Source organism: Aspergillus campestris (genome assembly GCF_002847485.1).
Source record: "Aspergillus campestris IBT 28561 chromosome Unknown P168scaffold_7, whole genome shotgun sequence".
Lineage (NCBI taxonomy): Eukaryota > Fungi > Ascomycota > Eurotiomycetes > Eurotiales > Aspergillaceae > Aspergillus > Aspergillus campestris.
This window is the reverse complement of record NW_020194342.1, coordinates 62,931-84,938: the sequence shown is the minus strand read 5'-3', so window position 1 is coordinate 84,938 and position 22,008 is coordinate 62,931. Positions and strand designations below refer to the sequence as shown.

General features: G+C 56.4%; 10 protein-coding genes across 10 annotated transcripts; 5 read left to right on the top strand and 5 right to left on the bottom strand.

The window, feature by feature from the left end:
• Positions 1-655: 655 nt before the first annotated feature.
• P168DRAFT_269741 (exosome non-catalytic core subunit CSL4) lies at positions 656-1,422 on the bottom strand (the record flags this gene model as incomplete). Its single annotated transcript, XM_024835158.1, has 2 exons — positions 1,052-1,422; positions 656-955 (listed from the first exon to the last, which is right to left on the bottom strand). The coding sequence occupies exons 1-2, from the start codon at positions 1,367-1,369 to the stop codon at positions 656-658; spliced, it is 618 nt and encodes a 205-aa protein (XP_024692062.1). The 5' UTR covers positions 1,370-1,422.
• A 490-nt stretch (positions 1,423-1,912) lies between these two features.
• vac8 (protein anchor VAC8) lies at positions 1,913-4,004 on the bottom strand (the record flags this gene model as incomplete). The annotated part of the gene is made up of 6 exons (XM_024838177.1): positions 1,913-2,244; positions 2,325-3,074; positions 3,138-3,383; positions 3,479-3,592; positions 3,652-3,772; positions 3,831-4,004. The coding sequence occupies 6 exons, from the start codon at positions 4,002-4,004 to the stop codon at positions 1,913-1,915; spliced, it is 1,737 nt and encodes a 578-aa protein (XP_024692061.1).
• Positions 4,005-6,522: 2,518 nt separating this feature from the next.
• P168DRAFT_210925 (FHA domain protein) lies at positions 6,523-7,914 on the top strand (the record flags this gene model as incomplete). The annotated part of the gene is made up of 3 exons (XM_024833054.1): positions 6,523-7,022; positions 7,093-7,189; positions 7,237-7,914. Coding segments are annotated over 3 exons (1,275 nt in total), but the record flags the coding sequence as incomplete, so codon positions are not given.
• A 384-nt stretch (positions 7,915-8,298) lies between these two features.
• On the top strand, positions 8,299-9,815 carry P168DRAFT_327527 (NAD(P)-binding protein). The gene is made up of 3 exons (XM_024841248.1): positions 8,299-8,667; positions 8,733-8,959; positions 9,027-9,815. Exons 1-3 carry the CDS (start codon positions 8,563-8,565, stop codon positions 9,628-9,630), a joined length of 936 nt encoding a protein of 311 aa, XP_024692059.1. The 5' UTR covers positions 8,299-8,562; the 3' UTR covers positions 9,631-9,815.
• A 2,121-nt stretch (positions 9,816-11,936) lies between these two features.
• P168DRAFT_318925 (uncharacterized protein) lies at positions 11,937-13,257 on the top strand (the record flags this gene model as incomplete). Its single annotated transcript, XM_024840235.1, has 5 exons — positions 11,937-12,095; positions 12,158-12,262; positions 12,331-12,555; positions 12,614-12,756; positions 12,822-13,257. 5 exons carry the CDS (start codon positions 11,937-11,939, stop codon positions 13,255-13,257), a joined length of 1,068 nt encoding a protein of 355 aa, XP_024692058.1.
• A 587-nt stretch (positions 13,258-13,844) lies between these two features.
• Positions 13,845-15,793, top strand: P168DRAFT_238092 (putative GABA permease; the record flags this gene model as incomplete). The annotated part of the gene is made up of 7 exons (XM_024833594.1): positions 13,845-13,961; positions 14,016-14,086; positions 14,150-14,173; positions 14,224-14,396; positions 14,453-14,850; positions 14,909-15,238; positions 15,317-15,793. The coding sequence occupies 7 exons, from the start codon at positions 13,845-13,847 to the stop codon at positions 15,791-15,793; spliced, it is 1,590 nt and encodes a 529-aa protein (XP_024692057.1).
• Positions 15,794-15,865: 72 nt separating this feature from the next.
• Positions 15,866-16,400, bottom strand: P168DRAFT_327524 (EthD domain-containing protein; the record flags this gene model as incomplete). Its single annotated transcript, XM_024841247.1, has 3 exons — positions 15,866-15,978; positions 16,037-16,184; positions 16,248-16,400. 3 exons carry the CDS (start codon positions 16,398-16,400, stop codon positions 15,866-15,868), a joined length of 414 nt encoding a protein of 137 aa, XP_024692056.1.
• A 548-nt stretch (positions 16,401-16,948) lies between these two features.
• Positions 16,949-18,463, bottom strand: P168DRAFT_327523 (Zn(II)2Cys6 transcription factor domain-containing protein; the record flags this gene model as incomplete). Its single annotated transcript, XM_024841246.1, has 3 exons — positions 16,949-17,755; positions 17,811-18,158; positions 18,209-18,463. 3 exons carry the CDS (start codon positions 18,461-18,463, stop codon positions 16,949-16,951), a joined length of 1,410 nt encoding a protein of 469 aa, XP_024692055.1.
• Positions 18,464-18,909: 446 nt separating this feature from the next.
• On the bottom strand, positions 18,910-19,431 carry P168DRAFT_282193 (uncharacterized protein; the record flags this gene model as incomplete). Its single annotated transcript, XM_024835972.1, has 1 exon — positions 18,910-19,431. The coding sequence occupies one exon, from the start codon at positions 19,429-19,431 to the stop codon at positions 18,910-18,912; it is 522 nt and encodes a 173-aa protein (XP_024692054.1).
• Positions 19,432-19,616: 185 nt separating this feature from the next.
• P168DRAFT_162574 (Zn(II)2Cys6 transcription factor) lies at positions 19,617-21,822 on the top strand. Its single transcript, XM_024832854.1, has 2 exons — positions 19,617-19,895; positions 19,957-21,822. The coding sequence occupies exons 1-2, from the start codon at positions 19,801-19,803 to the stop codon at positions 21,560-21,562; spliced, it is 1,701 nt and encodes a 566-aa protein (XP_024692053.1). The 5' UTR covers positions 19,617-19,800; the 3' UTR covers positions 21,563-21,822.
• Positions 21,823-22,008: the final 186 nt, after the last annotated feature.

The window sequence follows — 22,008 nt, the reverse complement described above, 5'->3', positions numbered from 1 at the left end:
TGTCCTTGGACTTTACACATTGAATCATGCAAGAACAATACAGATGTACCCCCCATGTATCAACATCTTCATCCACAAAGCGGAAATGAAGACTAGTAGAAGAGGGGTCGTGAGATGAGTAAAAGTATCCCACGCGAAACAGCCATCAACCTTCCTCCGTTGACAAACACAGCCAGACATGGGGAAAGTCAAGACCATGGATACTGGGGAGGTGAATACGAGCAAACAGTTGACTCTATTCTAGAAGTGGGAAGGGGGAGAGGGTGGAGTAGGTAGTATATTGATCTGTTTATGTACTGATGAGTAGTAACAGTGTGCTTGCACGGATTCAGTCCGTGTCTTGGGAATGCTGCGTCGTGGCTCTGGGAGTCTGTCGAGCGGTGTTTCGATTCCTGCACGTCAAGGCCTGCTCAAGGCTTGGTGAGGAACCGGCTTGCTGCGGAGATGGTTCCACGGCGGGACGCGGCGAGAGGCCGCTAAAAAGACACACGAGGTTCGCCCTGAGGGCGTCGTACTCCCTCATGGCGGTCTGGGGCCCAGGGGTCCGGGTTCCAAGGGTGTCTATCGGGATGATGATACGATACTCGCCAACGGTCGGGTCGTCCAGCAGGTAGGGTTGTCCAGTGTAGAAGAGAGCTTCTAACCGACATCACACTCAAAAGGGCCGCGCCACCTTCCGCAGCTCAGCCTGCCCCGTGACCGGATCTCTCATCTCCTTCCAGCTCACAGGGAACATCATATTGCCCGCCTCGCTGCGAGCCATGACGACGCCGAGGTCGTTCCGCGCCGTGGTCAGATAGTAGAAGCTCTGGTCGCCGAGGGAGATGACGGACCCGCGGACGATGTCGCCCACGCGGAACATCTCGTCGACGACGACGCGATCCTTCTCGACGGCCCGCACGTCCTCCTTGCGGATGAGAGCCTGGAACCGCAGCTCGTCGGCGCTGCTGTGATTCTCCGGGTTGGCCGCCACGCTGAGGATGGCCTCGACGTTGTCGTTGTCCGACGCGGCATTCGCCGACCGGGGCGCCGTCGCGGATTCGTCCAGCACGACCAGAATCGACACCGTCACCTGCCGCTTCTGCACCCGGGTCACGCGCGCCAGCACGATCGAATCGACGGCGGGGAGGGTGTTGTACTTCCGGGACGGCGGGGCGGAGGTCTTTTGACCCGTCGAAGCGGCGTTCCGCGAGACGGTCAGGGTGGACTTGGCTTGCGAGCCGGCATTGGCAGGGTCAAGGACGACGGGTCCCGCGATGGACGCGTAGACGTGAGCGTTCTGCACGTGCGTCCCCGGACCGGCCGCATAGGTGGTCACGGGGCCCAGACGCTGGCCGGGAATAGCCAGAGTGGGGAGGGAGCTGGCCATCTCAATTCTAGTAACTCAATGGTGGGGTGTGGACAAGAAAAAGGGAAGTGAGAGGAGGAGGGAGTGAAGATGAAGATGAAATGGAGAAACAGAAGGAAAAAAAGGTCGGGTCGGGAGTCGGGGCGACGTTTCGCCGAAGTGGAGTCACCTGATACTCTTATACTTTCCATACAATCTACAGAGTGTAGGATATATACAAGCCACGCGGATGAACAGCAGAAAAGGTACAGTTCGACCTCACGTATCAAGGATCGGCTCTAGCAACATACTGAAAAAGATTCATCTCAGGGACCGAGCGGCTCCCGAAAAAGCCACGGCCCGGCAAACCAACATCGACAGAACGATGCGTTCCGAGCACGCCGAATGCTCGCTGGTGGAAACATTAAGACACCGAATCAAATGCCCGCTGAACACCTGGAAAGAAGACAAAAGAGAACTACAGAAGGAAGGCGGGGGAAGGACAGAAGGGAGACATGAAGAAAAAGAGAGAGAAGCAGTGTCCGATCACGGACTGGAGAGAGAACGTGGATGGAGGCACGCCGGTCAGCCCTCGACCAGCGTCGGTCGCGGCCCACTCCCCAGGAATTCGAGGCATCGTCGAGCCAGCGCAATGACCTCACCCTCGCCGTCGTCGGCATCCTCCTCGTCCGACTCGATATTGCGGTCCGAGATCGACCGGACCATCTGCACCACGTCGTCCGACTTGGCGATGTACCCGATCAGCCGCTGGTCCTCCGACTCCAGCAGCTGCAGGAGCGTCCAGATGGCGATGTGCTGGAAGGTCGGGTCGCCACTGGCCAGGAAGCGCCGCAGGTAGCCGTGGATGCCACCGTTGGGATCCGCCCAATCGCGCACGAAGATAGTATAGTCTCCCACTAGATACTGTCAGTCGAGGGCCCCCCCCAGAAGGATGGGACGAGAATAGAGGTAGGGGTAGAATTAGATGGGGGAATACCTTTGGAGGAGAGGTTGCCCAGCGCCGCGGCACTGTTCCCTTGCACTTCGATGCTCTCCGACTCGGTCAGCGGGATCAAGACGTCGAACACGCCCAGGGTCAGCAGGTGCGGCTTGAGGTCATCGCTGAGGGCCAGCACGGCGATGGCGGCGGTCATCTCGGACTGCACGCTGAGGGGCACGCGCAGGACCAGGTCCTTGCACTTCTGGACGGCGCCCGCCTGGAGGACGAGCTCCTTGTTCCGGTCGGAGCTGGCGGCCAGGTTCCGCAGGGTCGAGATGGCGTGGCACTGGATCTCCTCGTTGTCGGTCGAGCCCAGCAGGTCGACCAGGGGCTTGAGGAAGCCGGCGTCGATGATGGGCGACTCGTTCAGCGGGTGAATGGAGATGTTGCGAATGCAGGCGACGGCGGAGAGGATGAGCGGCAGGTAGGAGGACTGGAGGAGGCGCAGGAGCGGCGGCAGGCCCTTGGCGCGGACGATCTCGAGCTGGTACTTCTCGTCGGAGGCCAGGTTGCGCAGGGCCAAGGCCGCCTGGCACTGCACCTTGGGGGTGGAGGAGTCCATCAGGTGGACGAGCGACTGGACCAGGCGCGACTCGGTCTGGGCCAAGCGCTTGCGGTTGGACGAGTCGACGGCGATGTTGCTGAGCGCGGTGGTGCAGTAGTACTGCACGTCGACGTCGGGGGAGGAGAGCAGCTGGACGAGGACGGGGATGGCGCCGGCATTGACGAGCTGCTGTCGGTTGTCATCTGTTTTTGTTAGCATCGACAAGATCAACCGATCAATAAACAGATAGATGAAAGGGGAGATACCAGAATGGGTCATGTTCAGGAGCGCCCCCGTGGCATTCCGCTGGACGCGCATGTCCTTGGACTTGGCCAGGCGGATGAGGGGCCCCAGGGCGCCCGACCGGGCGATCTTAGCCTTATTCTCCTCGTGGGTGGCCAGGTTGGTGATGCACCCGACGGCGTTGCACTGGACCTCGACGTTAGGCGACACCATCTGGCGGATCAGCGGCGCCAGCCCTCCGAGAGCGACAATCAACACCTTGTTATCCGCTGTGTTGGTCAGCCACGGTATTCCACGGATGTCCAATCGCGCGGGGAAGAGAGAGAGAGAGAGAGAGAGAGAGAGAGAGAGAGAGAGCGCCTACCATTGACGGCGAGGTTGCCCAGGGCGGCGCTGGCGGCCCGTTGGACTTCAATGTCGGAGCTCTGTAGGAGGAAGAGGATGGGTTCGAGGGTATCCCGATCGACATCGCGGACGTCTAGACACCACCGTTAACGATACAACCCCCGCAGGGTCCGGATCGCGAGGGTCGCCTACCTCGTTCTGTGATTTCGGCAAAGGTCAAGCTCGCACTCCGTTGGAGGTCGACGTTCTCCGAGTACACCAGGGTACTCAAGGCGCGCAGGGGTTCGCCGGAAAAGAAGTCGGTCTCGGTGCGCTATCGCAGAGGGGCGGTCAGTTTGACCTCGGCGCCGGGGTCGCGTGCGATCACTTACATTCTCCAAGTAGCCGAGTAGGTCGGAGACCGCTTCTCGCTCGTCATCGGCGAGGGTGGTCTCGTAGATGCCATCGCGCGAGCGACCGGCGATGGGACCCAGGCACGCCGTGATGTGGCACCAGCGGTCGACCGTCGAGAAGCACGACAGACATGTTTCGGCGAATCCGCTCATGCCGTCCGAGTTGGCGGTCCGTCGGACCAGCAGAACGGCCCCGCAAGTGTTGAAGGGGGAAGAGAGAGAGGAGGAACGATGGGCGGGGGGGCGGGGACGGTGCGAAGGAGGCGGAGACGACAGCCCAGGATGGCACCCTTTCAGGGGGGAGTTTTTTATATGATTTTGTCTTTTTTCGAAATCAAAATTTCTTTTGATTTTTTGTCAGATGGATTGAGTTCTCTCCCCGCTGATGAAACCGTCTGGGAAGCGCGTCTGGACGGCGCTTGGTTGGGTGAGGATGGAGGAAGATCTTTTCTGACGTTCTTCAGCGTCGGAGGAAGGAAGAAGCGGAGGAGCGAGGGCCACGATGGCGCAACCGAATCAGGGACGGGCGGGATCGGATAGACGGCGCAATGCAAGGCAGATGATGTGAGGGGATGACTGGGATTGGCGATGGGGGGGAGGCTCTGCAATCCACCCAGCGAGCAACGGGCAACACAAGGCCCCGGCGCGTGATGATGATTAGTGCCCTCTTTTGACCCAGGTTGGGGGATGGATGTCCTTCTGTAGTCCCTTTTCTCTTTCCAATATGGGAAAAGAGGTGGGAAAAGATGAGGGTCAGGGAAGAAGGAGAGGTTGGGAAGATAGAGACGAGAGAAGAGAAGAGACAAAGAGGAGGAAGTGGAAGTGGAAGTGAAGTCGAAGGGAAATGACGGTGATGGGGATGGGCCTCAGGCTCTCCTTCCTAATCCGGTTTAGTGTCTCAGCTCCCCAGATAGGCCGATAGAGATAGCTACTTGATACAGGAGGTACAGGAAAAATAATCGAACAATAGCTCTGGTGGCATGAGAGACAGATGGTGATGAAGTCTGAGAGATATAGCCCGTACGTAAGTTGACCGATTGAGGTTATGGACAGACAGTTGATAATTGGTACATACACGGATCTATATGTCGATATATATGCTGCTAGATAAACAAGGACCAGATCCATTCCACTACACCCATAGATAACAATCCTCTTTAACTCCCCTGACAGACCAGTGCCTGACACCCCCAGAATGACCTGCTAATCCAACCATGACCTGACCACCGTCGTGTCTGGAGTGGCCACGGTGAAGCTCTCCATCCCATGACGTCTTTGATGCCTCAGGTGTCTATACCTGCTCATGATATCCCGTCACTGGTCCTCTCCCCTCGCCCGGATAGTCGCCTCTAGAGAATAGAACCCCGTATCATACCGTCATGACCGATCTCATATAATTGATGTGCTGACACATCGGATCCTTGGGACAACATGGTGGAAGAAGAGACCAAGGGAAAGAGGGGGAGGGGAGCCCGTCACCGGACCCGGGACGCTTGGCTGTTCTTAATATAGCATGGGATATGCGACCAGGGTCAACTAGAGACTAGAGAAGACAAAGGGGAGAGCCCTGATTCCTTTGTTTTCATTCTCTCGGATCCATTCCCCAGGTTCATTCCCCAGGTTCATCCCCACGACGGGGGTGGTTCACGTGAGCTGCGCGCACGAGTCTGGAGATGTCCTCCAGTGGACTCCGCCATGGGGGTGAGATCATCTTGCCAATCGAGATAGGCACTCCCGGTGACGGGTTATCTGTAAGACAGTAGAGTCAATAGAGGAGGTATGCTGTCGAGTCGATATCGACGAGAGTATATCCTATATAGAGTATAGAATAGATAAGAAGATCAGGCCACTGCCCGTCTTCACCGCCTGCCCAGCTCATCTTCTCCACTCGTCTCTCTCAGCCATCCAAGTCAACTGCATGAACCGAACCTCAAAAGACTCCCCTCCTTCCTCCAATAATCAACGGTTTCTCTTCCACCTTGATTGCCTCTGGCCACAGCTGAGTCACCGGCGTTTTTTCCCACCATCTTTTGGACCAGTCGGTGCGCTTTCTGGACCTCCCCCCGCCGTCCGGTCACCTGGTCACGCCGTCAACCTCAAGTCGCCTCCAACACCAGCGGAAACCACCACCGCAACGGTCACCGGGACGCTTACACGATCGTGGATTTCTGGGAATCATCACCTCGTTCTATATTGCATCCAGTCTAATCGCACGACCTCCCTCGACGGGCCACCACCGTTGTACACCGTCTTCCCGGGACCAACACGCCCCGTTCACTCGGGCTGACCGCCCTCCTCCGTTCATTCCTCCGCCCGACCGTGCGCCACCCCCAGGGTTCCGCCCGCTCCCTCGCCCGGCTACCACTCTTTCCCCCCCCCCGGGTCTACGACGGCGACGAGACGATCGACGAACTGGAAAACGACACCGAGACGTTCACCGGGTGACAACTATTCCCCGACACCATCGAGTCGAGAGACAACTCAAAGAGATCGGGGAGATCCGCGCTCCCCCCCCCCCCCCTCTCGTGACTCGCCGGAAGACGGAGAAGAAGGAGACAGGAGCGGACGAGGAAGAAGTAAGAAGAAAGACGAGGAAGAAGACGCAAACGGGATCATGACCCAGTCAGACTCGCGGCCGACGCCCGAGGCCACCCCGGCCGAATCGCGCGAACTGGACTCGACCGACGCCCCGGCCTCCAGCGCCCGCACGAAACAAGGAGCCACCATTCGCTTTTTCCCCTACCAAGATTCGCCCCAAAGTCCCCGTCCCTCCCTCCCCTTCATCCCCCTGTCTCGGACCCTCCCCTCCGACAGCTGCGTCATCCGCGTCGGTCGCTACTCCGAACGCGATGGCCACCCCGTCGCCAACCCCCCCGGTCTGTCCGATGCCCCCGTCGGCTTCAAGTCCAAGGTCGTCAGTCGGAAACACTGCGAGTTCCTCTACATGAACGGCCAGTGGCACGTCAAGGACGTCGGCAGCTCCTCGGGCACCTTTCTGAACCACATGCGGCTCAGTCAGCCCAACACGGCCTCTCGCCTGTATCCCGTCAAGGATGGGGACATCGTCCAGCTGGGTATCGACTACCGCGGTGGCGAGGAGATGATCTACCGCTGCGTGCGCATCCGCGTCGAGTGCAATCGGGCCTGGCAACGCCAGCCCAACAAGTTCAAGTACGCCCGGTCCTTCCGTGCCCTTATGACCCGTGACCATCGCTGACCGTTGTCTTTTGGTCTGGTGTAGCAAAAATACCGAGACCCTGATCCAGAATCTCGGCAAGGGCGATGCCGCGAATTATGAAGGATGTCGCGAGTGTTCCATCTGCCTGGGCTCGGTTTTGGTTCGTTCGACCCCCGTCCCATCCCGGAAAGGTACTAACCCGGACAGCGACCCTACCAGTGCTTGTTTATGGCGGCGTGTGCTCACGTGTGGCATTACAAATGCGTTAGCCGCCTGATCCACACGCCCGATTACCCCATGTTCCAGTGCCCCAATTGTCGCGCCTACACCGACCTCAGCGCCGAGGTCGACGACACCAACGAGTCCGAGAAGGACGAGAGGGAGGGGATCGACGTCCCGCCGGCCGCCGCCCCGGCCGATCCTCAGCCGGAGTCGGCGCGGGTGACCCCGAGTCCGGAAGCGTTCCCGGCGGGTGATCCGCCGGCGGAGGACCCGTCGCAGATCGCCGAGGCGGATGGGGGTTCCCACCCGACCCCACCGCCGGCGGCCGGACTGGCGGACACCGTCGAGAACATGCACCTCCATGATCCCGAGGGCGCGCCCGACGGGGGAGCCCTGGGTCCGACGGAGACCGCCGTCTCGACGACCCCGGAACCCCCGCGGTCCGTCCGATCGTCGCCGGCCACCACCAACACCGACTCGGGGGCCCCCGCCCTCCCCGTCGATGTCCCGGGCTGGCAGACGCTGGGCCCGGCGCCCAGCGTCCTGGCGTGTCGACCGGCTCAACTCCGCGCCGACACCCCCGTGCGATCCGAATCGTCCGATGACAACGTCATGACCCCGGAGAACGACTCGGGCATCTTGGCGCTGGACGGGCGGGCGGGCATGTCGTGACCGGTCTAGCATCCACCATCGCATTGCATGATCTGCATGATCGTCGGATGTGCTTCCGTGTCTTGGAATATACCCTTTGGAAGCGTTGGCATTTTGTTTCTCTCTCTCTCTCTCTCTCTTTCCGTGTCAGTGACCCCTGCCGTCTGCATCTGAGAATCGTCCATGTTGAACATGGATCTGCGACGTGTTAGCACTTGGTCTGTGGTGAGATCGGTCTCTGCTCGTTGTGCTTGATTCTGTTTCCATGTCTGTTCTTCGGCTTTCCTGTTCTTCCTTGTTTCTTTCCCATTCCCGTTCGTGACCGCTTAGCGCTTGATCTGGAGCATGTACATAGGCGTCCCATACGAATTTAATGAACAACCGGCATTCTCCTTGGCAAGTCCTGTGTCTCGTGGGTGACGATGGTGGCTGACGTATCCGTATCATCCATGTCTCCATCCCGCCAATGGAATCATCTTTTCTCGTCATGATAACCCCACTTGTGCATCACCCTGTTGGGATGTCTGGTGCTGACAGACCTGATCCGACAGTTATTTATTTCTGACGTGCCTCTGCCAGTCAGGACCGAATTGATCTTCCCTGCGTACATTCCAATAAAAGCCACCCACCACTCAATCAATATCAACCCAAACCCTCCAAATGGGCATCATCGCAGTCGCCGGCGGCACCGGCAGTGTCGGCCGCACCATCGTCGACGCCCTCGTCGCGCGCGCCACCCACAAAGTCATCATCCTCTCTCGCACAGTCTGCACCCACTTGATCCTCCTCCCTGCTCTCAAGCCCCACGACTAACTCTAGCAACACTCCAGGATCGTCCCCCCCAAGACGGCGTCTCATTGCAACCCGTCAACTACCAGGACGTGGACGCCACCGCGCGCGCCCTCGAAGCCGCCTCCATCGACACCGTCATCTGCGCCTTCGGAATCGACAACCAGGCTGTCCAGGACACGCAGCTCAAGCTGATAAAAGCGGCGGACCGCTCAGCCTGCACGCGCCGCTTTGTCGTCAGTAGCTTCGACCTGCTGTATAAGGAAGAGTATGCACCTTTTCCTCCTTTTTCTTTCCCTCGACCTTGGTTGCACGATAGTGCTCAAACAGAATAGACACGTGCCGCTCCTACCCTGGGCGCAATGGGCGCTGGACACGGACCGCGCCATCGCGCAGACAGGTCTCCACTACACGCGGATCGTGTCCGGCCCGTTCCTCGACTACTACGGCGTACCGCACTGGAAGTCGTACCTGAAACCGTTTGTCAACGCCGTCAATGTCGGCGCCAAGTGGGCTGCGATCCCCGGGGACGGCACCACGCCCGTCAGCTTCGTCACGAGTCAGGACATGGCGCGGCTGGTCGCGCGGCTGATGGACGAGGACGGCGCGCGCTGGCCGCGGGTGGCCGGCATTGCCGGGCAGACGAGGTCGTTCGGTGAGATCTTGGCCATCGCGGAGAGGGTGCGCGGGGGGAAGTTCTCTGTCGTGTATAATTCGTTGGATCGGCTGCGCAGTGGTCATATCTCGTTTCCGGATTTCGTGGAGACCGGGTTGGAGGAGCCCGACCCGTCGAACGAGTGGATCTTTGCTACCTTTAATTATCTTTCTGCTACGGGGAACTATTTCGTTCAGACGGAGGAGACGCTCGATGCGCGGTTCCCTGAGGTCCGCATCACGACGGCGGAGGAGGTGATTGAGGAGTCGTGGGGAGGTCGTTGATGGGTATCAGGTTTCTAGCCTACGTCTATCCCAAAGTCTTGTCTATTCTTCTCCCCGAGTACATGTTAATCATAAAAAAATAACTATCTTGAGGGCATCAATCATATCAAGCCCGACCAAAGGTCGTTCGGTATTTTGGCGCAGTGGCTGGGATAAAAACCCCAAAAAGAAACATATATATAAAGAACACACACAACCATGGTATCAAACAAACAATCGATAATCTTCGCAATTGCCCGAGAAGCCCTGCTTCTCCCACTGGTACATTCCACTGTCGTAGCCACCAGCCTACACCGTACCGTCGCTCTCCTTGCACCCGCAGCCACAGGTCGGGATAGGCCGCAGGGAGAGACGACTTATGCTTCGTGGATTTCAACCGAGTCTCACGGAGAAGCCTTGAAGTCCTTGGATTGCCCTGTAGCCTGATGGATGGAATAATCGTGACTGGAGTTGACTCGTTGCTCTTTATATAGCTTTCTGGGCCATGCTCCCCGGCCCCGCCGACGATCGACAAGAAGACGCAGACGAGGCATTCCATGACTCCTCAAGCAGCGCAAAGACCGTGAGAACGTTGCCGTCTTTGTTCCATACTCTACCTCCACAGTGGCAGGACAAAGAGCTAGCGAACGTGTGAGGTTGTACGTCATCCCGGATGTGATCCTATTTGATCGGGGGGTCTCTGCTGACGGACGATACACTCGACCTTTATCTCGATGGGCAGTAGCACAGAATGGCCGAGGCTTTTAGGGCCTATAGAAGGGTCCATCACAGTCTCCCCGATCTTTTCATTAGCGATGGCAAGGCCGCTTTAGGTTTGGGACCGATGCTCTTGGCCGCTGTACGCCCTAACCCTTCGTATCAATCGCGCTACGGTGGCAGTTAGGGGTTCATTCAGCCGGATCATCTGATGGACGCGGTATGGACGCATAGGTTATGTAGCGTTATCATGATTCTTTGTGCTGGACGCCTGACGCCCTGCCAATGGTATCCCGTCAGATCATGGATAGTTGGCTGAAGGTGGACAGAAGAATCCGAAACCATCATGACCGCCTCAGACGGCCCGCGGGGTCGATAATTGATAGTACGTCGGAGTTGCGACTTCCATACTTAGAAAATCGAGTCAAGAGCAAAGCCCAACAGGCAAATCGACTCAGTACCACTCAAGTTCTGGTATGCCGACCTGGAGGGCAACCCTAATCGTCCCCACGGCGATCATCGCTAACCACGACTGGTTCCCCGTTCAAACCCACTGGGTGGGTAGGTCTAGGGAGCACGGACCACGGCGCGTCTTCAAATCCATGCCGCTGTGGGTCTAGGATCCTCCCGTGGTCATTCAATGTGGCATCCGGCACTTGGTGGGAGATAGATGTATACCTACTCCGTCGATTCGGAGTGGCATGCTGGTTGTTGCGCTGGTTTGACCATGCTATCTGTTTGAGCACCGCTATTCTGCTGATCGAGATATGGTCTGCGGAATGAATGGCAGGTGAAACTCGACGAAAGGTTGACCGTCTGACCGTGACACACACACCTGTGAAGGGTGTTTATTCCTGGAGACCATATGGGGTACTGTGGCCCAGTGAGAGACCACTTCCCGTCGCTGATATCAAGATGACGAGGATCCACTAGCCTGTACGGTGGATGAGTTGAGGTAGACATCTCCGCGAGGGGAGAAATGGACAGAGATCCTCAGTGTTATTCACGTACCGCCACATTACTTTGACATCGAGGTGAGCATCATACACAAGCCAATCTGGGGTAATCGCTGTCCAGTCTGAACTCCGAAAGAGTCTTTGATGCGTTTGTCTTGGCTGCATGGTGGTTACATCGAACAATCGCCTGTGCAACCAAATTAGCCTATAAAACAGCCCGACTGATGAACCCCATGCCTCGACATACCAATGGACACTTCACAGGGTAGAAGTTGAACGGACCAGAGGTTTTGATTCCCGGCGGACGGCCGAGTCAATGTGGTGGGGATAGACCTGCTGTATTGGACGGAAGATTATATCCACGAAACGCGCATTGAGAAGACGACAATTCCGTCTCTGTATATGAAGGGTAGTATGACGCATGGTCCCGTCTCTATCACCAGAAATTGGTTGTTTCAAGTTTATCAGCCGAGAAAGAAACCTCGTCGAGACGGAACCGGGATGATCCCGGTCTATAAGCAACCTTGTGGCTGAGGAAGATGAACGCCACGCAACCAACCACCAAGCAAACGGTGAGATAGCAAACAAAGCAACAGGGGCAGTCAAAAGTCATGGCATGGAAACCCTCCCCCCGATAGTCATCCACTATGAGCCATGCACCCCTCGCTACGAAACACCTGGACGCCCGCCGTCAACGTCGTGACATGGTTTCTCCTGGCCACGGCCATCCTCAGTGTCCTGACACGACTGGGAACTAAATACTGGATCTTTCGGAAGTGGACCGTCGATGATGGGCTGGCACTGGGTTCCTTGGTACGAACGTTGAGAAGCGGTCCTCTTGACGACTCGAGCTGACGTGTGATATTGGTGTTCAGATCTTCTGCGCTGGCCAGTCCCTCGCCGTCTCCATGGCCACCGCCAATGGATACGGCCAGCGGTTTGATACGTTGTCAGCGACGGGCATCGATGGGATGATGAAGGTGAGTGCATCGCCATTCCATAATCCGACCGGTTCCTGATCTCCCCTCGCAACGGGCGAGGCCCACAGTCGCAATATGCTGCAACCCTCCTCTGCATCCCCAGTATGGGTCTGTCCAAGCTGGCCCTCATCCGTTTCATCCAAGACCTGACGCCCGCTGCTGCGGACCGTCGCGTCGCCGTTTGGCTGCACGCCTTAGTCGTCGTCTGGGCTGCTGTCGGGGTTGTCTCCGCCGCCTTGCAGTGCCGTGTGCCGCGTCCCTGGGACTACGTCCATGGGGAGTGCTTTGATCGGGTATGCACCGTCCCTGGGGATGATAGCTATAGTGACTAACCGGGGGAGAGTTGTACAGATGGCCTGGTGGCAGTACCTGGGAGTTACCAACATCCTCTCCGAGGGAGGCATCATCGCGCAGGCGATGATGGTCATCGTCAAGATCCAGACCCATGGGAGGAAGAAAGCTGTCCTGGGGGCTGTGTTTACGCTGCGTATTGTGTCCGTCTTCTCACGCTACCCTGGCCTTTTATCTTCTGTTCTTCCATTCTAATACTGCCGTCTAGGGTCATCGTCGCCATCCTTATCCAACTGATCTACGCCTCCAAAACTGCCCATAGCACGGACGTGACCTTCGACACCTGGCCCGTCGCGGTCGCCACGCAATTGACCCAGTGCCTCAGCATTGTGACAGCGTGTTCGCCGCAGTTCAAGCCCTTCCTCGACAGTCTCCGGTCGACGGGAATGAGCTTGGAGGGGAAATCCCGCCATGGGAGCTCGCAGAAGGGCTATGGTTCACAGACCTCCACCCGTTTTCGTCGCGGCATCTCTCAGAGTGAGGCCCATGAGCTTATGCCACTCCCACTGCGGGGCACCAGCCAGACTATCGTGTCGACGGCGGGGATCTCGCCCGACTCGGACGCAGAGAGCCAAGGAAGCCAGTCTCGGATCATTCGGGAGGTGCGAACCTGGACGATCACCGAGGCCCCGGCGGGTCAATAGAAGAATGCTGGAAGACTCTGGGTTGGATTGGGTTGGCATTGGAGGGTGGTGTGATGGGCAACTAATTTCCCGATATTGCGGCGCAGAGTGATTGTAGATTAATAACCACAGGGATGGCAATATTATTCCTACCAGGAGATGAGTGGCATCAGTTTATAGGGTCGTCGGGAGGCCACCGAGGAAAATATCGGGCAAACGATGAGCGTTCGTCGACATCAGGTAATATAAGATCCTAGACATTCTTTCGGAGGTTGCAGCCGGAGTGGATTTCAGAGGGGACTATGCAGGGATCGAGAACAAACCCTGACTGCATCTGCAAGTCAGAATCGACAATTCTGAGACGTCAATTTCGTCCAGACCAGTCTCCGTCTCGGCATGCAGGGATAGCCTCGAGGTTTAATCGCCGCGGTTTGCTCGTTTCCGTTGGTCGTGCAACGGCAGTCTCTCCCTTGTGATCCCGTCTGTGGCGTTACTGGGACCGTTTGTTTTTTCTTCTGATCTTTCATTCATTGTGTCTCTTCTCTCTCGTCCCTCTTTCGGTTCGATCCTTTGATACTATCCGCCACGTGCTGTCATACCCATCCAGTATGGACTCCTCTTGGAAGCAGCAGGATCCCTTGACCGTCGAGGTTGAGGGCCAGTCCTCGCGCAAGGAGTATGACGATGTGAATCTGGCCCGGCTCGGGAAACGCCCGGTTCTAAAGGTGAGAACGATTCGATCATGCACGGGGAAGTGATTATGTGGCTCATATGTGTAGCGGAACTTCGGCCTCATGTCCATGCTGGGATTCAGCTGTACGATTCTCATCACCTGGGAGGGTATTGTTGTGTAGGTCTCCTGTTCCATGATGGACTAGATCTTCGGAGAATGGACAGAGTTAACGGACGGTAGACTTTTTCTCCAGGCATATCAGAAGTAGGGTCAGCCCAGGCGTGCACGAAAATGCTAAACTAATCGTCCTCCAGTGGTGGGCCAGCGGGCGCAGTCTATGGCTTCTTGTTCGTCTGGTCCGGTGTAACGGCGAGCTTCGTCGTCCTCTCCGAACTGGTCTCGATGGCGCCAACGTCGGGCGGCCAGTATCACTGGTGCTCCATGATGGCCCCGCCCGGCGCCATGAAACTCTGCAGTTACCTGACAGGTGGGTCCGACACGGATGGTAGAATGGTGAAGGCCGAGTCGAGACTAACGGACCAGGTTGGCTCACCGTCATCGGATGGCAAGCTACTTACGCGACTTCATGCTACCTGTGCGGTACGCTGATCCAGGGCTTGATCGTGCTCACCAACCCGAGCTACGTACCCCAAGCCTGGCATGGGACGCTGCTCTTCTGGGCCGTAAATGCGTTTTCAATTGGCATCAATAGCGGCGGAGGTAAACTGCTCCCGCGGTTCGAGGGCCTGATCCTGATCCTCCACGTCCTGGGGTTCTTCGCCATATTGATCCCCGTGACGTACATGGCCGACCACGGCACGGCCACGGAAGTGTTCACCCAGTTCTTGAACCTGGGCGAGTGGCCCTCGCAGGGTCTGTCATTCTTTGTCGGTATCATGGGATGCGTGTTTGCATTCGTCGGTGGTGATGCTGCCGTCCATGTACGTCTCCGCCCCCCTATGCGCTCGTGCCTGTATCTAATCGGTGAACGTGCGGTAGATGTCGGAGGAGATCTCAAACGCCTCCGTCGCGGTGCCCCGATCCATCATGCTGAGCGTCCTTATCAACGGATCGCTGGGATTTGCCATGCTGATCGCCGTGCTGTTCTGCGTCGGCGATATTGACGCCGCCCTCGAGTCGCCCACGGGCTACCCTTTCATGCACATCTTTCTGCAGGCGACAGGCTCCATCCCAGGGACCGCGGTGATGTGCTCCATCATTACGGTCATGGGAATCTGTACCTCTGTGGGCATGCTGGCATCGGCCTCCCGCCAGTTTTGGTCGTTCTCCCGCGATCGGGGCATCCCGGGCTGGCGATTATGGAGCAAGGTGCGTTTCCTCAGCCCGTCGCTTCTCTCCCCTAATTGATGCCATCTGCACATCGCAGATCACACTGACGCATAGCAGGTCACCCCCAAATCCGCCATTCCCATCTACTCGGTCATCCTGACCACTACGGTGGCCTGCCTCCTGGCCCTGATCAACATCGGCTCGTCGGTGGCCTTCAACGACCTGGTATCCATGTCGATCTCCGGACTGTATCTGTCTTACATGGTTGTGACTGTCTTGCTGCTGTACCGCCGCTGCACCGGCGGTATCGTCAGTGCCCGTGGCAGCCACGCGGCCGTGATCAACACCGCGGGCGCCCAGCTCGTCTGGGGACCGTTCCACCTGCGCGGTGTGCCTGGCATCCTGGTCAACGTGTACGCCATGGTGTTCATGACCATCGCGGTGTTCTTTAGCTTCTGGCCGCCGCAGAAGAACGTGACGGTCGACACGATGAATTTCAGTGTTGTGGGGACAGTAGGAGTGATCGTGTTGAGCTTGTTGTATTATTATCTCCGGGCACGGCGGACCTACGCCGGCCCGTTGGTGGAGATCTAGATGTAGCTATGGGTCTCTAGATGTACAGGTCTGATCATCAATCCACATATCCCATCATTCGAGTCAATCGCATTACCGCTGGTAGAATGGCTGCTGGGGCAGTCCGGGCACTGGCTCCCCGAGCACCAAGGTCTCATATCCGATCATGATGCGGGTTCCGGGACCGAGAAAATTTGTCGCCTCCTCTGAAAATTGCATGTCATAAGTATAGACACCGATCGTGCCCTGGGGGTGAGAGCTTACCTTTGCAAGCCTCAACCACCTCTGCCTCCCCCATGGTCTTGGCGTAGTCCTCTACGCGCTCCACCCACAACTCAGCCACTCCATCGAAATCTAGGGCGGGGGTTCCCACTACAGCTGCCATGGACTGAAGTTCAGGAACGGCATGGTACTGCTGGATATTAGCCTGTCTTCATTCTATTTCACACCTTGGGTCAGTAAAGGACAGACAGACCTGCGTGTATCGTTTGGCGATCTGCTTGAAGCCAGGGATTTTCAGAGCAAAATCGGCGTGCGTCGTTTCCCAAAATTCATGGAAGGCTTCAGGAGTCATATCCTCCTTGCGCTTGAGGAACAGGGAGATCCGGATATAGGGCTGTCGGGACATGGTTGCTGTAAGATGGCTACGCCCTTTTCGACCAAGGAGAACAGATTTGTGTGTTTGGCGAAGGACAAGAAAATGAACACTGGAATCCCCTGCGAAATGAGGAGAGCCTTTTATTACCCCTCGTTTCTTCAAGCCTCCTCCACGCTCTAGTGCTTGGAAGCCAGTGGAATTGTTCACTGTGACAGGCTGGGGAGCCATGCTAACGATAGCTATTAGCTACCGTTGGTTTGGGCTGAGTTGGAAGGCGACGATCGCCCCACTAGAACTGGCATTGTTACGCTGGATTGGTGGGCTGATGCTGGTGACGATTTCTATTCCTTATCTTTTCAGTGTGGAGCCATCGTCCATGTATTTCGAGCCGTCTGGCTCGTCCTTCACGCCGTCTTCTACCACCCCGTCCACCTAAAGGAAGAGAATCGATAAATGCACGCACGACGTATGACCCCTCAAAATATAATCAGGAATACCGATCTGTTCTAGACATCCAGGTGACTGCCCTTATATCGGGAGTAAGTCTCTGACCATGTATAGTTGGCGAAGCAAACATATCAGGACGCCAGCATTGGATATCCACACGCGTCAGCCGGAAACCGCAGTAATCGGAGCACCCTTGGGTCCGTGCTCGTTTCCAAGTACATACAGATCGCGACACACTCGCTGCGAATGCGACATTCGACCCAAGGCTTCCACTGCGAGAAATGACACATGAGGCCCATCCAGTGTGCCACGATGAGCAACGCCGGTGGGTCACGCTGGCGCAATAATGCCAGGAAATTCGGCTCCAGGCGTCCAACCCACATTTTGCATTGATCGGCGGCGCGTGCGGATTTTTCGAGCTTCATTATTACCGCCAAAACCCGCAGTGGGCTATGGTATGGACTTGTCTCCTTCGTCGTGCAATCGTCGATCTCACACAGATCCGCCAGTTCTGTATCAAGACCAGCCCGTCCCTGTTGGACTTGATTGCTGTAGATTTGGAACTCTTCTTTGTGGGTATCCTTGAATGCAGGCGCCCAGATACTTCCGGAGAGAGAGGGACCTGCCAGGGACGTGATACATCGTAACCCGCTTTGCAGGCAGAGCCAGTTCATGTCCTCCGGTCGGTTGGTTAGGACCCAAGAATCCGTCGGAGAGAAGCGCTCGGGGCAGAGACTCATCACTCCCATCAGGATGCAGGTCGACAGCAGCGCGTCGACATTTTCCCGCGTGACGGAGGAGCACAGCGCGGCCTGGTAACGGTGGATTGCCTGCTGCCATAAATACGACTCTACGAGAGAGCACCTCTCGTTTCCGGGCGACACGCGGTTCAGGTGCAGAATGCCTACAGCGAGGACGGTATACATCAAGTAGGGGCTCTCTTGGGGAATCAGTGTATTTCCAAGTAAAATTGGGAAGAACCTCGATCCTCACCGCAAATGCCACCCGGATCATGTCCGTGTTCAGGACCCTGCGGAGCGACGGATGACCCACTGTCTCAGTCGAGTAATTGACAAAATGTTGGAAGGCCACCAAACTGAGCGACCGAGCATTTCTCGTTCGTTCGAGGGGGGAGGAGCTCCACTTCATATCTGTCTCCAACGCCTGGAGCACCATGCTCTCCATATCTTTTAGCGAAAGGGAGAAGGCGACGCCTGTCCATTGATTGATGGATGTTGCGCTGGCCAGTGCGTTACTCCGATCTGGTTTCCTGTCCGGGGCATAGCTACAAGGTATAGCGCGTTTTTGGCATCGTTGACAGCCGGGGCGAGTCTCATCGCACTAGCCACGAGGGTCAACTGGGTCTCACTGGGTCTATCAGAATATCAAACCTTGACGTGTCGCTTCTTACACGCGAGGCAGCCTGTCCTGGACTTGTTGTGGGGACGTCGGGCATGATAAGGAGCCTCTTGCGTCAGAGGAACGGAGATTTGGAACACGATTTGACCGGACTCGTATTGAGTCAGGGCCATGGGGAATTCGATGTCGATCGATGAACTGGTGGATAGGTAGTGCTGGGTGTGGATGAGGATGGGATATGGCAACGGTGTTCGAACGACATTATCCTCAGCCTCGCGCTCGGGCATGCTGACCAATGATATAATACACCATCGCGCCATATGATACTAGTTTCTACTAGTTCAGTAAAGGAGTATGTTAGCCTGCAACCATGCGAGTCAACATGATAGCATAGCATGATCGCCGCTGTACGCGATGGATGGCCAGGTGCGCCGTATATCCACCTCCTAATAACACCAGTTCCTCACCTATTTAGTCCATCCAGACAAGCATCTGACAGCTGGACCTGATGGACGACAGACCTGAACTTGGGATATGGTCTAAGTCTAGGAGTGTGTGGAGGAAGTGACTGGAATTGACAAGACTAATAAGATTGCCGTGATAGCAAGAGGTGTAGAGAAGAACTTGAAGATAGAAGAAAAACAGAAGTCCACTGCCCAGTCAGGTGACAGGCCACCTGATCCCTCGTCACGCCAGAAAAATTCTCCAGCTCTTCACACTTCTTCCTCAAAACTCATCCGACGGTGACCATCGTCGCTAGGTTCAGACTCTGCACCATGGCGAGCACGGCCAGTCCACTGATGAGTATCTCTTCCTTCAGCGCGTCCGACATCTCCCCGACGACCTCGAACGACCCAACCTCGGATGTTGAAAAGAGTTTATTTCGAAAGCGACAGAGGACCTGGCTCCCCGGATCCACCAGCTGGAAATCGCCCGTGACAGCTCCATCCGATTCCCACCTGAGCATTGACTGGGTCTCTGGACTCTGGAACCGGTAAGTTCGCGACCAGAGGCTGTGACGCTCCAGGCGGACCTTGGTGCCATCGATGACTAGGGTCACCTCGACGCTGGTCAACTTGAAGGATGCGCTACTTCGCCGCGCCATTTCACCGGAGTTGGGTTGTAGATGGACCATCTGCATCTGGGGGACCTCGCGAGACACCCGCACGCGGTATAAAGGGGTACGGTCGTCGGAATCCAGGAGGTTGAGGTACTTCTCCTGGTAATGGACGTGGATCATCTGGATAGGAACCATGGCTTTGATGGAAAGAGGAGGGTGTAACGGTTTGTTTGGGCAGAAGAGAGGGTGCAAATTCGTGTTGGATGCCCATGTCCACACCGGCAGCCATCCCAGGGTATTTATGTTCAACCCATTGCTCTACACAATTGATGATCTCAGTACAAAGAGATGACTGTTGAATCTTCCGGAAGTGATCAATGGTAGGTGAAAGATGCTAGTCCCCCCAGCCGAACTAATATAATCCTGCGTTCTCATACGCCCGTTCGCGAACAAGCCAATCAGAATGTCAACGGTGTTGGGGGCGAGGCGCAGTCATCCACTTTCAGCTCCTACAGACAACTTGCAACATGGAGAAAACAGATTCTCGATAGGAGATTATGGTCAATGTCCCCCAATAGCTCCGGTGGACCCAAACGCGACATGGCTGACCAGACTCAAAAGCCCCGACGGCGAGCAGGAGCAGGGTGTCGCACTTGCCGGTAAACAGTCCAGTATCCCATAACTATAGTATCCTGAACTTGGATTAACCAATGGGAATAGGATCCGCCGCGTCAAATGCGACCAAAGTCGTCCTACCTGTCACCGCTGTCACTCGACTGGTCGAGAGTGTGATGGCTACGAAGTCACAAACATTTATCCTTCAATGGGTCAGACGAAGCGATATTTACAACCCAAACCATCATCTGCACTGACGTCCTCGGTCAGGGAACCGTTGGATTTGTCTCTGGAGGAGCTAGAGGCTTTTCATTTCTTCCGCCGAAACTCTGCACACGAGATCTCCAATGGTTTCCCTTCAAATTTGTGGGAAAGGATAATCCTCCAGATGACCCACCAGGAGCCTTCGATCCGTCATGCAGTGGTGGCGGTTGGGTCACTGCATTGGAGGTATCGGGGGATGATTGGGACCAAGGGCAGCAGCGGCGGAATGCAATGGAGCCAGGAATTTCCCATTCGACAATATATCAAGGCGCTTCGTCATCTTCGACAGCGGCTGTCCAGGGCGCACGACCCACTGGCAGCTCCAGTAGCCCTGATAGCCTGCCTGCTGTTCATGTGCCTGGAGATGCTGCAGGGAAACCGCATGGGAGCTGTAGGACACCTGCGGACGGGACTTCAGATCCTCGCCGGAATCCCCTCTTTATTCGCAAGCCACGACCACCAACTGCCCCATCGGTATCTTTATCTCCAGTCCAACCTTTCGACCAACCTGTTGCATCAGGTGGCCGCCCAATTTGCCAGCCTTGACTTGGAAGCCACTATGTTTGGGGAACGCTCGCCTGTCCTGCATTTGGCGGCACAAGAGGTCGAGATGGGCGATAGAGTGGCCCTTCCGGCCGCGTTTTCGAGTGTAGATGAAGCTCGGATTTACCTCGAGATCCTGTCAAACCGTCTACTCTATCTTCGAGGGGAGCTCCTTCAACTCGCCGAAAAACACCTGCACCGCCGTGATGTCGGATGGGTGGTCAGGCACTGCCAACAGCATGCGCTGGTACGAAGTATCGACCTCACGGATCGCCCGAACCTCTTGGACCATGTGGCACAGCTACAGACCCACCTCGCCGCCTGGCTTGTGGCCTTCCGCAATCTAACTATGAATCCGCTCTATGGATGCTCACGCGCGACGATGCTGCTCGAGATGCGTCAATTCTCCATGGCCTTCGTCGCAGCCACTCTCCGCGATACCCAGGAGGTCCGCTGCGATCAGTTCAACCCCCAGTTCCGGCGGATGATCTTCATCGCCCGCCGATTTGCTCACAACCTCATTACCGCACAGCCTAGCATGACGTTCACTCTCGTCTCGGGCGGGATCCACTGTCTTTATATTGTAGCCACCAAATGTCGGGATCCCATGACGCGGAGGGAGGCAATCATGTTGTTGCGTCAGATACCCTGCCAAGAGGGAATGTGGGATGGCCCGCTGATGGCTCGATTTGCGGAACAGCTGGTGGAATGGGAGGAGAGCATGGCCCAAGTCATCGCGGGCAGGCGAGTTCAGACACCAGAAGATGTGCCCGAAGCGGCCCGAGTTACGGATGCTGTGCTGGTGGGAATGGACCGTCCAGGCCGTGGCAGACTGGTATGTGCCCGGCACTTGCACGAGACGACGGGAGAGTTGCTTTTAATGGAGCGAGAGTTCATCTTATGATTGCATTAAGTGGTTTGCTTCACCAAATGAGACTAAAAGTCCGCCACTGATACCTCGGACCTGGGGACACCAAAGCGCAGTGACACAGCCCCACAGATAGATCGCATGATAATGACGGGGCTGAGTGTGAGAGAGTGGTGAAAGATAGGCCCTCTCCTATCGCAGAATTCTAAACCATTTTAGCGGGGAGAAGAAGTCATTGGTCGTCATTCCCATCCGACGCTGGCAATCAGACCAACCACGGAGTTTTGATATCGGGGATCACCATGTGGGGAAGTGCTCTCAATTCTGCCTATGAATACCTCATTGATCTATCAGATGTATTTGTATTATGAACCAGCCTGACCGAGGTAGGAGGCCTTTCGAACGCAATGTGACCATGGACATTCGCTATGGTGGAACGACCTTCGAACGATACATCAAGATACAATCCTATCTATCGTCCA